General features: G+C 39.7%; 1 protein-coding gene across 1 annotated transcript in view; it reads left to right on the top strand.

The window, feature by feature from the left end:
* SGTB (small glutamine rich tetratricopeptide repeat co-chaperone beta) overlaps positions 1-13,413 on the top strand; it is a 19,010-nt gene extending 5,597 nt beyond the window's left edge. Inside the window, exons 3-11 of the mRNA XM_080973109.1 lie at positions 2,492-2,595; positions 3,820-3,889; positions 6,085-6,184; positions 6,606-6,710; positions 7,898-8,036; positions 8,124-8,186; positions 8,961-8,998; positions 9,725-9,808; positions 10,601-13,413. Coding sequence (XP_080829235.1) covers positions 2,492-2,595; positions 3,820-3,889; positions 6,085-6,184; positions 6,606-6,710; positions 7,898-8,036; positions 8,124-8,186; positions 8,961-8,998; positions 9,725-9,808; positions 10,601-10,712 — 815 coding nt within the window. The 3' untranslated portion in view covers positions 10,713-13,413. The remainder of the gene's footprint in view (positions 1-2,491; positions 2,596-3,819; positions 3,890-6,084; positions 6,185-6,605; positions 6,711-7,897; positions 8,037-8,123; positions 8,187-8,960; positions 8,999-9,724; positions 9,809-10,600) is intronic.

Raw genomic sequence — 13,413 nt, 5'->3', positions numbered from 1 at the left:
ACTTAACCAGAGGTACTACTGTAGTGTGACTGGTTGCACAGATTGAGGGCATAGACAGGAATAGGAAGCTTATACAGAAGCAAAGAGGAGTCATGACCTATTAAGCAAAATGGGTGCAGCAAGATGATGGGACTAATCAGGCAGGCATCACAAATTGCTTGGCAATTGAGGCCCTTTGTATGACTTACAAGACCTTTTACACTCTCCTACATAAATATATGGGAATTATGAGTTCCTTGGCACAGCATGTACCTTGACCAGCAGAGTATGGGCAGCAGGAATTGAGCAACTTCATGCATGGAAGAATCTGCCCCTTCATCCCCCACCTTGCCATACTCCCAGTAATAATATATGGGGTTGGCGGGAGATGGAGCATCAGTGGTGCCCTTCAAGTGGTGATGCCCCTCCCCAGGAATGGGAAAGGCAGGCCAGAGGTCCAGGGAACTCATGAGTTTTTCAGTGGCTCCACAGATGTGCACCTGTGGGCTGCTTCTATTTTGGAGGTGCCCCCCCAATACTTACTGTTACCCTGTTGTGCCCTTTTCCCCATGCCAGTGAGTGCTGCTCTGCCCTTGTGTCATGTGCCACTCTGGCATACTCCCTTGTTTTTTCGCAGGTTTTTTCTTAACATCAAATGCAGTTTTGCTGGGCGAATATGTATTCGGGGGTTTTTTAGGCCTTGCTGGCCTGCAAAGATTGAGGGTGTGATTCCATGTTGAGCTTGCTGGCTTGGAAAGCATCTCAGCAATAAAAAAGAAGGCAGCTTGGCTTTTTGTTAGGAAAAGTTTGTTAAAATAAATAAACAATTGACAGGTTTTTTTGGAAAGGTTGGAAATAATTCCAGGTTAAAAGTTTCCTTTCCCAAAACAAAAGCAGTGTAAATATATAGTGTTGTACTCAGCTTGGGGAAACCCAGGTTAAAATCCAACCTGAACTGCAAATCTTACCAGCTGACACCAAGCCCTAACCTCTCAGGTTTGTTGTGAGAGAGTATCGGGTATACATTAGCTTCCTCCATCGTGGTGTCCCTCTAAATGTTTTGTGCTATAGCTCTCATCATCCTAGGATTATTGGCCATTCTGGTTGCGTCTGATGGGAGTTTTGGTCCAAAACAGGAGGGGGCATCAGTTTGGGGAAGGCTGATGTACATTACCTGAACTTTTTGGAGTAAGGAGGTAGGGGAATAGTGAAGCTGTTGCAATAGTTTTACTCCAAAACATGCTCATTATTCTTTAACAGCAAAGTAACTTAATAACGTTGATATCCTATAAAACCATTCTGAATTCCAGAAAATTGTTTGGAAGTATCACAAACCTAAATAAACTTTTATTTGAAACCATTTGTTTATTTTAGACTGTTCTATCCCAGGAGGTCAGAGTGCTTTATAGCAATTGCAAACAGATGATGCAGTTTGTTCTAGAAGGCCCGTTATTATTTTAGAAACTCTGCACCTTTGGTACTAATGGAAGTTGTGCAGATGACATGTTCGTTTGTTTTTCTTGCTTGGATAACACATGCACTTTTGTTAAATCAAACATTTTTGTGACGTTAAAGAGAGAGAGAGAAATAAATATTGCAAGTTATCAAGATAGGCCCAGTCTGTCCTTATTTAGCCATAGAGAGGAATGATTGCCCAGCTCTTGTTGCCTGTCGGAAAGAGTTGACACTGTAGGAGTACATGAATGTGGTTGGTCTCTGATTGGTATAGAAGCAAGCCCAATTCAAACCATGGGTTCTCCAGCTGACTTGATTCACCAACCAGAGTTTGTTATAAATTTCAGTCCTCAGTCCAGATGACACAACAAGCCAAGATTCAGGGAAAATAAGCCTAAATGCTGCCAAAGTTGTGGGGCAGGAGAGAGGTTTTTGTGAGCCTAAGGATCCCCTCAGGCTTGTTCTAGGTCAGGCTCATAGCGTTAAACCATGGTTTACCGTTTCTTGTGAAAGTGGCCAAAGGGTGTAGTTGACTTAGAAACTACGGAAGACGTGATACAAACAGCCACACCATTATTTTTCCCATATGAAGTACATTTCCAAAGAAATTCTAATCCAAATTGCCTTTTGATGGAGGCTGAGAAAGCTGACTAGTACTTATAAACAACTACTTAAATCTATAAGTACTTATTGATGAAGCACGTTCCTGTGGCCAGGTTCGTCAACTGAGTCTGGGTCCATTGGTGCTGACTGAGAGAAGGCAGTGCTTTATTGATCCATTACATGTTATATTTGCTGATTTGCACAGATTTAGCTGCCAAAATCCACCTCTGATTTCTTTCAAGTTCTTTGGTTTCTGCCATTAATAACCTGCCTTTCTTCTATCATGGCATACATACGGTCACTCTTCCGCAATAGTGGGTTTGATTCTGGTTTTAGTGAATTGTCATTATAAGGCAGCAACCATGGAATGAAGAATTTGTGTTACTCGTATATATTGGTAAATTAACAGGTAGTTTCCTTTTTAAAAAACAAAACAAAACATATTTCTCTACAGTGGCAATTCAGTGTTTGGAGACAGTCTTTAAAATTAATTTGGAGGATTCCCATCTTGCAGTACCTATACGTTTGACAGAAATGTTTGAAGATTCTTGTCACAAGGTAAGATTGTATTGGAGCAGATATGTTTATAACTTAAATAATTTTAACAGGGCACAGTTATTTGTTTTCTTAGGCGGTTTTAGTTCTAGCATGTTAGTTGAAGAAAAGGGACTAGTGGTCTGGTTCAGACAATCATATCTGCCCTTAATAAGCTAAGAACAAAGAGTCTCACATGCAACTCTTTTTCTACTGCTTTTGCAACATGCCTGAATTCAATGAAGAAGCCACCAGTGAACCATAGTTTGAACAGGAAAACATGGTGGTCACCATCTTTGGAACAAGCCAGAATCTTAAACCATGTGTTAGGCTTACTTAAACTTGTAGTCTTGTTCCATCCTGTCTTGTTCCAAGGCTAGTAAGTATAGTCAGTCTCCTGGTTTGGACAAGAGACTACCATGTTTCATTCAGGCCAGTAAAGGGTAGCAAAACAAACTGCATGTGCAGGTACAAGGTTCATTCATATTTCATCTTATTAAGCCAAAATAATGATTGTTCAAACACTGGTAATCACTCAAAAGAGGCTTCAGTAATAAGTAAATATATACGTACAGATGAACTAAAAATGAATAAATACTCAATAGTCACTATCCTGATATGTGTGTGCCAAGTTTTTACTTGAAAGCAAGTGTTTAATTTTAAAATAAATAAGACTTTTATATGGGTACAAAGGTTCTGAGGGTCAGGTACCTGTTACTGAGTTAACAGCTAGATTACAAATTTCCGGCACCCAGCGTTGCGCAGCATGCAAGAATCTGCATATTTATTAAACAGGATTTGCAATATTCACCACTTGTTTTAGGCAGAAGACAGTCACGTGCTCAGATTATAATCAATGTTGTAGAAGCTGACTGCATGCAACTGAGTCCAGCATGGATCGTTGCACTTTCACACCCAACAGCTGGATGTTTTGTTTTAAAACCCAATACAGTAAATGCAATTCATACCTGAATATTCCAGATTACTGTATTATTTTGATTTGTGTCTCAGTTCCCTGATGCACTTAAAAGCGAGAGTAATATCCTTTATACCAGTTGATTTTTCTTGTCCTTTTTTTAGATTATTCATCTGTACCTTGCAGAATAAGCTAATATTAACTTATTAGCCTGCTCATTGCTGATAGGCCCACTCTGGCTAAATTTCCATTTAAGATTGGTAATAGAGGTAGCTAAATCTAGATAAGATTATTTAAAAAATGAGATTTACCTTTCTTTAAAATTCATATAGAATGAGATACTGCCTCTCTCAGATTCTTTGCCAGAGGATCTTGAGAAAGCTGACCAGCTGAAGGATGAAGGTATGTAACTGAGAAGAAGTAAACATACCATTCCATTTTGCCATAGCTTTCGTAGTTCAGTTGTCGGCCATATTGAAGTATGGTTCATGAATGATGCACACTATTCAGGCTTCTAGCCAACCCTGTTAGTAGAAAACTGTTGGGTATTGCATTAGATGCTGTAAAATAGAAAGGAATAGTCTGCTGGCTGCTCTGGAGGAAATGAAAAAGCACAGGAACACTTAAATGTAGAGCGCAATCCTTACTTGGAAGTAGGGCTGCAAAGTTAGTGAGCTGGACTCATTCAATTAAAAACTTCTAAACTACTAAAAAGGTTCCCTCATTTAATTGGGCAGCAGTTAAAATATATATTTTAATACAAACTTGTATAAAAAACTGTCGGTGAGTAGTTCAGTCTTGGAAGAGGCAGTTTTCTTTCTCTCTTACACAGAGAGTGTGTGTCTTCTGAGAAGGTAACTGCTATTAAACAAGGGAGGAATTCAGTGTCACACTCTTGAAATTGCTCTGACAGCATAAAATTTTCAGCTTGCCGGATGGAATAATCCTCCATTCTCCTCCCTCCCCATCACCTACACTGTTCTGGAGGTTCTTCTGACTTCCCTTGGAGCCAAATTTAGGGTGGCCATGGGGGAGAAGCAGGGGGAGAAGCCACGCTACACAAGCAGAAGTCCTTGTGCATGGCTTCCACTGAAAGGGCTTGTTGGGTGATTCCTGCCCCCCAGGTATTTTATTATCATCATACAAAATGAAAATAAATAGAACAAAATACTTATTGCTTCAGAAATATGATTTGTGCCTGTGTGCAAATTTAATTGCCTATCTAATTAGTAGATTAACATTTCTTTTAATACACTTGCAGCTCTGTTTGGAAGTACAGTGGTGCCTCGCAAGACGAAATTAATTCATTCCGCGAGTTTTGTCGTCTTGCGATTTTTTTCGTCTTGCGAAGCACGGTGTCGGGAAAGTTTTGGAAAAGCTTCAAAAATCACCAAAGTCTTTTAAAACCTCAAAAAAGGCTACCACACCGCGTTCTATGAGTTGCTCCTCAAAGTCAAGTCGCAACTGTATTAACGGTGTTAAGAAAAAGGAAACAAACTTGCAAGACGTTTCCGTCTTGCGAAGCAAGCCCATAGGGAAAATCGTCTTGCGAAGCAGCTCAAAAAACAAAAAACCCTTTTGTCTAGCGAGTTTTTTGTCTTGCGAGGCATTCGTCTTGCGAGGTACCACTGTAACCCCACTGAATTTAGTAAAACTTACTTCCATAAAAGTGAGTTAGGTTCCTTGTCTCTGTTGTGTGCTGATTGCAAGCAACACCTTTAAGGCATGTTCCGCTCCCACCCCCCAAGGAATGCTGGGCACTGTAGTTCGTTAAGGGTTGATGGGAATTGTAACTCTGTGAGGAAGAAGCTCACAGTGGCAGTGTTGAATCCAGGAGCACTGTCAAACTGCAGACCTGCTCCCTCCAGGGGAGTGTGGTATCATCCAGAACAGGCCATCTTCACACCTCCCTGATGCGATAACTCAGGAAACGTCCCAACTCAGTTTTCTCAGGATTCAGCTTCATTTTATTGACCTACATAAAGCCCATCACCATCTCCAAGCTCTCACCTCCACTGCCTCTCCTGATTCAGATGGAACAGAGAGATGGAACAGATATATTGAGTAACTGTTAAGTATTTTATATATACTGCAAATCCTTACAGTTGTTATCCCGTTCACCCATGCTGTAGGCCTATGAAATAGGTAATAAAAGCTTCCCCTATTTTAGAGATTTGGGGGCACCAAGGCTGCAGTTCTGTGATATGTCCAAGGCCCCCACTCATTTATTGACACGGCATCTAAACACAAAGCTTTCAGATACAGTTATAGTACTCTAGCTACCAAACTATACTGACTCGCTTATTCTACCCAGTTTCCTCCTTGTTTAATATGACGAAATCTCTTGAATTTCCACAAGCAAAGGTCATATGTTGTGTCATTTTGTATCAAGGAAAATTGCATGGAAAAGGCATGCATAGTTCTAGTTGGCATGTGTTATACTGCTGAAAGCAATTTGTTTCTGAAAAGACAATTGCAAAGGGCAACAGAGTCATAAAAGTGTTTTATGTGGTGTAGTTTATAACAATCTGTGGCTGTTGTTTAATACATCAGCATTCCAATTATCCACAAAATTTTATTGTTGCAATTTATTTCAGGTAATAATCACATGAAGGAAGAAAATTATGGTGCTGCGGTGGATTGTTATACTCAGGCTATAGAATTGGATCCAAATAATGCAGTTTATTATTGCAACAGGTAAATAAACTTGGAACAATGAATTATATCAGTTCTACCATCTGTCTATATGTCTACAGTTCCCCAGAACACGGCTCCAAACTCTTGTCCTTGTTTGATCACCAGCATGGTTCCCCCCCCCCATAAAAACTCCACTACATTTCCTTAAGTAGTCCAGTTCAGTCCATTGCGAAGTTAGTTTTGTTCAGGTGACTTTGCTGGGGATAGCGTTGCAATGCTAAATATATTTCTTGGAATTAAGTTCTGCTGAGATTGATTGGAATTAATTTCCAAGGAAACATTATTAGGATTGGGCTGCAAATTAGTTTAAATGTTAGGATGTCAACATTACTGGATTGGGTTGATGAGTGGATGGATAGTCTCGTTGTTGATATACACTTTTCTTAGCTGCACTCTTTGTTCTTTTTCTTTTTCACTTCAGAGCTGCTGCTCAAAGTAAGTTGAGTAACCATAATGAAGCAATAACGGACTGTGAAAGAGCTATAGCAATAGATCCAAAATATAGCAAAGCATATGGAAGAATGGGGTAAGTAAACCTAATTTGTTTGAACATCAAATTAAAGTGTGTTGTCCTAACACACTTACACATCAGATATCAAACTCTCGCCACACTTACAGTATGCCCCTGGGATAATTTCTGATCTCTTGGCAACTGCCTATCAGATTTATTTTATTCTACCAGTACATCAACACTGCAGACTCTGTCTAAGAGGAGTCAATATGGATGTCACTGAGAATGATACAGCAGCAATAGCAACTATTAATTTCGTTTGGCTTAAAACATTATATGTACAACTACAGTGCTAATTGCAATAAGAAACATATTTGAGTTAGATGGTATTGGTTAAGTTGGACCCTCTGTAAAAGAGACATAAAGCTGGTGAGATGATACCGTTATTGGGCTACCTAGGACTGCAGATGTGCAATTTTGAATTTAGCTGAACCTTTCAACCTTTAGCTGAACAGCCAAAATTACTAGTACAGTACAGGTAACTTGCATCTTACATGGGGGTTATGTTCCTGGCCATTATGCATGCAAGCAAAACCATGCAAAGCCAGAACGACCCCTAGAAAGCATTTACATTTTTCCTAGAACCCTGCCCCCTTTTAATTTTTTTGTCAAGCTTGAAAAGCTGAATGCACACAAGTTAAATGCAAGTAAGCGGCAGGCTTGCTGTAAATTTCTCATACGACTTTACTTTTATTTTATATTTTGAAGAATTTTATCATTTATACAAGACATCTGTTTTTGAAAATTGAAGTTAACTTTTTTGCGGGGGGGAGTGCAAGTAGTTTGTCTTGTCTAGAGCACAGAATAGCCTGGCACTGGCACTGAATGAGGTACTGCCCCACCAACCTCACCCTGCCCCCATCTGTCTGCCTTCTTACTTACAACCAGTCAGAAGGTGGCTCTGCTTGTCACTGGTTCTGGTTTCAGCTACCGTTGGGCTTCCTGCCTTCCGCTCTGCTAGTCTCAATGGACACCAGCCAGTCAGTGTAGGCAACAGTCTAGTTCACTGCTGGGAGTTCCCTAACACCTCAAAGCCAAAACAAACTTATTATGTCTTAAAAGTTTTGTGGACTAGAGTCTACTTCCTTAGAATTTAAGCAGCTTTTACATTTTTTTCATTTAAATCAATGCGAATTAGATCAGAAAATACAAATACTCTTTCAGATTGGCTTTTTCACATTGGCTTCCTTTGTTCGTATCAGATTGGCTCTGACTTCAATGAACAAATACCAAGAAGCAATTAATAGCTATCGAAAAGCACTGGACCTTGATCCAGAAAATGACTCCTATAAGTCAAATCTGAAAATAGCTGAACAGAAGTTAAGAGACATGTCCAGTCCTGTAAGTTGGCTTTCAAACTATTTATTCAACTATTGTAATGACTCGGTGCTACTTTGTATAGGATTGATGTGTATATTTAATTTTCAGACTGGAACTGGATTAAGTTTTGACATGGCAAGCTTGATAAACAATCCTGCCTTCATTAGCATGGTAAGTTCATTTAAAATTATTTTTTTGTGGTTTCCGTTTCGGGTCCTCCTTCTGTTTCATATCTTATTTTGCTCTCCTGAAGAGCAATTTAGAAACCTCAACTCTTCTTACTCAATGCTGACAAACCCCATGGTAGATTGTCACTGATTCTTTTGTTTTGCTATAATGAATTCTGCTCCCAAGTCTTTGGAATGCATTTCACAATAGTTTTGGGGAGGGTCTTATGGCTGCTTAGAAACTGGACCTACATTGTATATCCTGGTAAAATGAGGTATTCTATGAGCCTCTCAAAACTGAGACCCCGTAAGGTGTTGGATCCACAGCTGTTTGGAATGGAACTCTGCCAACTGGGGGCTCTCATAGGCAGACGGGAAGGAGGGAGATGCAGTTTTTGCCAGTTGCCCCCTAAATCCCCCCCTATGCTACCTGAAAACCTGCTCCAGAATGTTGGAACATCTTCCAGAAGAGTGTGGGAGGTGGCTCTTAGAGCCGCAGAGGGCAAGGGAAATTGGCAAAAATTGCCTCGCCCCTTTTCCTCTAGCAGGAGCTTCCACTGGATCCAGATCGCTTCTGCAAATTGAGAAAGCTCTTCTGTTTGCAAAACAGCAGGTTTGGATCGAGCCCAAGGAATTTGCTTGCCAGACAGCTTAGGGTTGGTCAAAGGTTTGACCTCTGTTCACAATGCTTGGAATTTCAAGCCGCCTCTTTATTCACTGTGCTATGGGCTAAACACTGGCTGCATTACAACTCAAGGCATTTCATCTTTCATTTCAGGCAGCAAGTTTAATGCAGAATCCTCAAGTTCAGCAACTGTAAGTATGAACTAAGAATGGAGTCTCTGTTGAAAGACATAAGTGAAAAAGTCTTTGGCATACCACAGAGGATATGGGTTTTTTTTGGGGGGGGGGGGACTCTGAACTAGCAGTTTTCACCTCATGGGCACACCTGTTCCTTCCCTCCTCCCACCCCCGCAGAAGGCACTTCCTAGGGCTAAAAAGTCATTAATCATTTTTCTTGCTAGTAATAAGCAGCAATTCAGGGATTGCCAAGAGCAAAAATCTGTTAAATATTATGTGTGCTGCAGATAGGTGAAGAAGAGGCTTAAGACCCTAGAATCAAAACTGACACTGGGATCTCAGAGACAACATAATACATGAACAGACCTTGAATAGATTGAAGGAGGTGCAGAAGACCAATACTTTATTAGCAAATCATACTTTTATCAGCAAAATATTTTATTGTTATTCGGAAGAATTCAACAGGAATTTCTCAAGCACAGATCCCCATTGCAATGACTCAGAATTGTGCAAGAGAGCAGCTGTGCCTTCTAAAACTCCCAGTTGCTTTAATTGGAGTTGTGCAAGGGAAAGTTGTGCCAATTGACATCCTTCCCAGAGCAACAGCTACATTTACTTGTAGCTTATTTTCTTTATATAATATGGCAGAGAACACTTGATAAATGTATATATCTCACACACGCACACATACACACACACTCTCTAATGCCTATATTTCTCCATGTATCTAAAATCTTGTAGGATGTCGGGAATGATGACAAATGCTATAGGGGGCCCTGCGGCAGGTGTCGGTGGCCTCACTGATCTGTCAAGTCTCATACATGCGTAAGTGACGTATATACTGCAATTGCAAGTTAATATTTATGAAAATGATTTATTTATGAGGTTCTTTTCATTCATATGAAATTTTATAGACTGCTTGTCCGTAAGAATGTTCATGCAGTATTATGCATGCAAATACAGTACATAAGAAGTATATTAGGACATGAGTACACTAAAACAGTATCAAACAGCATATAAAATTCCTTCATTATCAACAATGTCAGCCACAGGCAAAACTGGTTGTTCAGTTCAGTTGATGAAAGCCTGGTTAAATAGAAAAGTCTTCATTGGGCGCCTGAAACTGAAAATAGAACGTGTCCCTTTAATGGTTAGTGGTACAGAATTTTGCAAAGCTGGTGTAACCACTCTGAAGGCCCTGTTACTGGTAGTTTAATACCTAACACATGACACCATTAGCAAGGCGTCATCCACTGAATGTAAAGGTTGGGCAGGGCTTATGGACCAATGGAATATTGAAAATAGTCTATTTTTAAGTTGTTTTAAAGGGGGCTGACTTAGTAGTTCTTGTTTTCTGTTGCCGTCGCTGGTTACAACTTCACATCTATGTTCTGATCCTTTGAGCATTGGGCCTGTGCTTTCCCTGTCTTTTCAGCAAAATGAAGAACAGCTTTCTAAATTTCATGTTTTTCTCAGCTTAGGGCAAATGGGCTGTCTGATTAGTACTTTCTTTCAGAGTTAATTTGAGCTTTGGCTCCTGTGCATTGAGTACAGCACAACAGTGGCTTCCCCTCGTTTACTGATCTTTGTAAAATAAAAACAAAAATTTCTGTACAGAGGGCAGCAGTTTGCACAGCAGATACAGCAGCAAAACCCGGAACTCATAGAGCAGTTGCGGAACCACGTTCGAAGCAGATCTTTCAGCGGCAGCACTGAAGAGCATTCCTGATTAAAAGCAGCATGTGATAGAACACTGTTTTACTAATTCCAAAAGGCATACTGTAGCTAGTAGCAAATATCACCATTGTAATTCTTCTCAGACATGAGACTGGAAATCCTTTGTGTGTATTCCTTATCGTCTGTTGAAAACAGATTCATTGCACACAGATGTGAACATATCATGTATGTATATTGATGCCTTTGTAAATGGACTATAAATAAAACTGGTGACAGATTAAAATCTTTACATATAAGGCAGCATTTTTGTATCAATGCACAAAAGCATGCAATTTTTCGTTCTCTTTTAAGAGAGTGGATTTTTTGCACTAGGATTGTGCGTTGAAAGAGATCACCCACTTGTGGTGACATAATATTACTTGTGGAGTAATAATGCTTGATAGGCTAGTCAGTCCTATGTAAAATCTGTATTCAAAATATATTAAATAAGGCAGCCTTTCCTCAAAACTGAAGGGTTGCTGCCGCCCCAGAGACAAGGCTGTGGCAAGCGAAAACAATTTTGCATGACTAATGTTGCATTTCTTACTTTATAAGCTTATAAAGTGAAGACTGCTTTTTTCCCACATTGTGGGTCATTACTAGGGTTTTTGAAAGGAAGGAGAGCAATAGGTCTGATTGTTGGAGTTGCTTCAGGCTAAGATGTTGTGGTGGGAGATGGAAAGAGGGTGAGTAAACCCTAAGCTGGGGGAGAAATAAATGGGTCTGTCTTGTAGGAGTTGGACCAGAAAGATTTAAGCTGTGCAGAATTTACGGGTCTATGCATAGGTACAGGCAAAGAGGGTACAGCATGTAGGCTGACAAGCAGGGAGTACCTACTAAGTTTTCAAAGGGAGTGCTACTGTGAAATAATTGGAAACATTTCTTATAGGGCAGCTTGGGCTAGATGTAAAAGGGGACGCTTGGCCTCCTTCTTTGCTATACTTGTCTTAATAGACAGGACTTGCACAGCAGCAGTTCTGCATTGCAATGAATGTATTGAGAGGAGCAAGGAGAAGGAAATTATGAAAGCCATATTTAAAACTTGTGATTGAGCAATAGGTGATTCTCAGTCTCCTTATCAGTTTGTAATGGATGGATAGTGGGGAGAATTTTAGAAGCCCTAGCCAGAAAAGGTGCAGCAAGGGGTGTTGAGGAAAAAGCAGCGTAGAATCAGAACAAAAGATGGGGATGAAAGTTTCCCCAGTAATATGCAGAAATAGTCTCTCTGGCGTACACAGAACCCAAGATTTTACCCTGGAGATAGCTCTGAAAATTTTGATGGAATGACACCATGTTTTTATAAAGAGATGAGTTATATGCTCATACTATCTATTCAATGTAGTTGTCATGTGCCTGTTTACGTAATCTGTGGTTTATGTAACCACGTATTGGTTGCACATTAGAAACTGTCTTAAGGGAAATCTGACAGCAGAAAGTTAATACAGTATGTATATTGTAGATTATCTGAAGTCAGCTTTTTGTTATCCCCTTTTAGTTCTGCCTTTGTTCTGAATTTTTATTTGTTGCTGTTGTCTTTATGCCTCTTCCTTCCTGTACGCACCTCCTGTCGCTATATTTTTTATACTGTAATTCCAACCAAACATACTTATGCATTTCTGCATAAAGTCTATAACGAGAGAGACTTTCAGGCTAACAATATATTGCCACATTCAGGAAGTAGTTCATTGGAGGATATTCAGAATTCTGAGTGGGTGGGAGAGCACCAAGAGTGTTGCAGTGCTGTTAACATTTGACTTTTTCCTCAGCTACTCACTCTGCAAAGCAGCAGTTTTTGACCTTTGTTTTTCAATATACTTGGTCCCCATTGACCTGTCCTTTTCCGAGTTCTCGAGTACCTTGGGTGTCTAGTTATTGGCATTAAGACAGTGCTTCAAACATGTTTTCATTCAGAAGTAGGAGTCGCTGCTGAGCAAGTGTAATTAGAATACTGAAAATATGGAATATAAAGCTTGAGGTATAAAGGTGCAACGCAAACTACTCATTAAATTGCTTTTGAGTAATTAACATTTAAATTAATTAGAAATGGCAGTAGCTATACACTGGTGTCCTGAACTCACTGGGTAGAAATAGTCCAGTGCTGATTTAACCAGTCATGATAGTCTTTTCAAAAAGTATGATCAGAGATGCAATCTCCTTCATGGCTACCACCCCATATTTAAGTTGCTGATTAGCACCCGGTTCAGATGTTCAGTGAACTAACCGGATAAGATATGTTTGAAACAGCAGAAAGTGTTGCATTTATGGCAAACAACTAGCCTTTTCACACTGTTAGATCAGGCAGACTGTTTTCCAAATAAAAATGCACATTCCAGATAACAGTTTAGGTAGCAGCTATTCACACTCGAATCTGTTCTTCAGTTTTCCATAGATGATTCATGGATCAGTCTTGTGTTGTTTGGAATAAGTTTAATAAAAGAACACTTAAAATAAAGAATAGTTTACTGTTTTCCAATATTGTCTGTATAGTTTTTACTTCCCATTTCTTGTTTCATGAAGAAATTGACTTTATTGTACAAATTGGTTTTAAACTAGGACTGTTTCTAGGGGTTTCTGTCTGCTAATAAAACTAGTTTTCCCTATCTGCAGCATTAAGGAAGAAACAGCCTTGCTGTTGAATCCTGCGCCTATAGTTTCCTTTTAAGTGTGTTAAGGGCTGATTTAATACAATAAATCCTCACTGTGTATCATTCAAA

This window comes from Podarcis pityusensis, assembly GCF_964106645.2.
Source record: "Podarcis pityusensis genome assembly, chromosome: 11".
NCBI classification, from domain to species: Eukaryota; Metazoa; Chordata; class Lepidosauria; order Squamata; family Lacertidae; genus Podarcis; species Podarcis pityusensis.
This window is presented reverse-complemented; position numbering and strand designations above follow the sequence as displayed.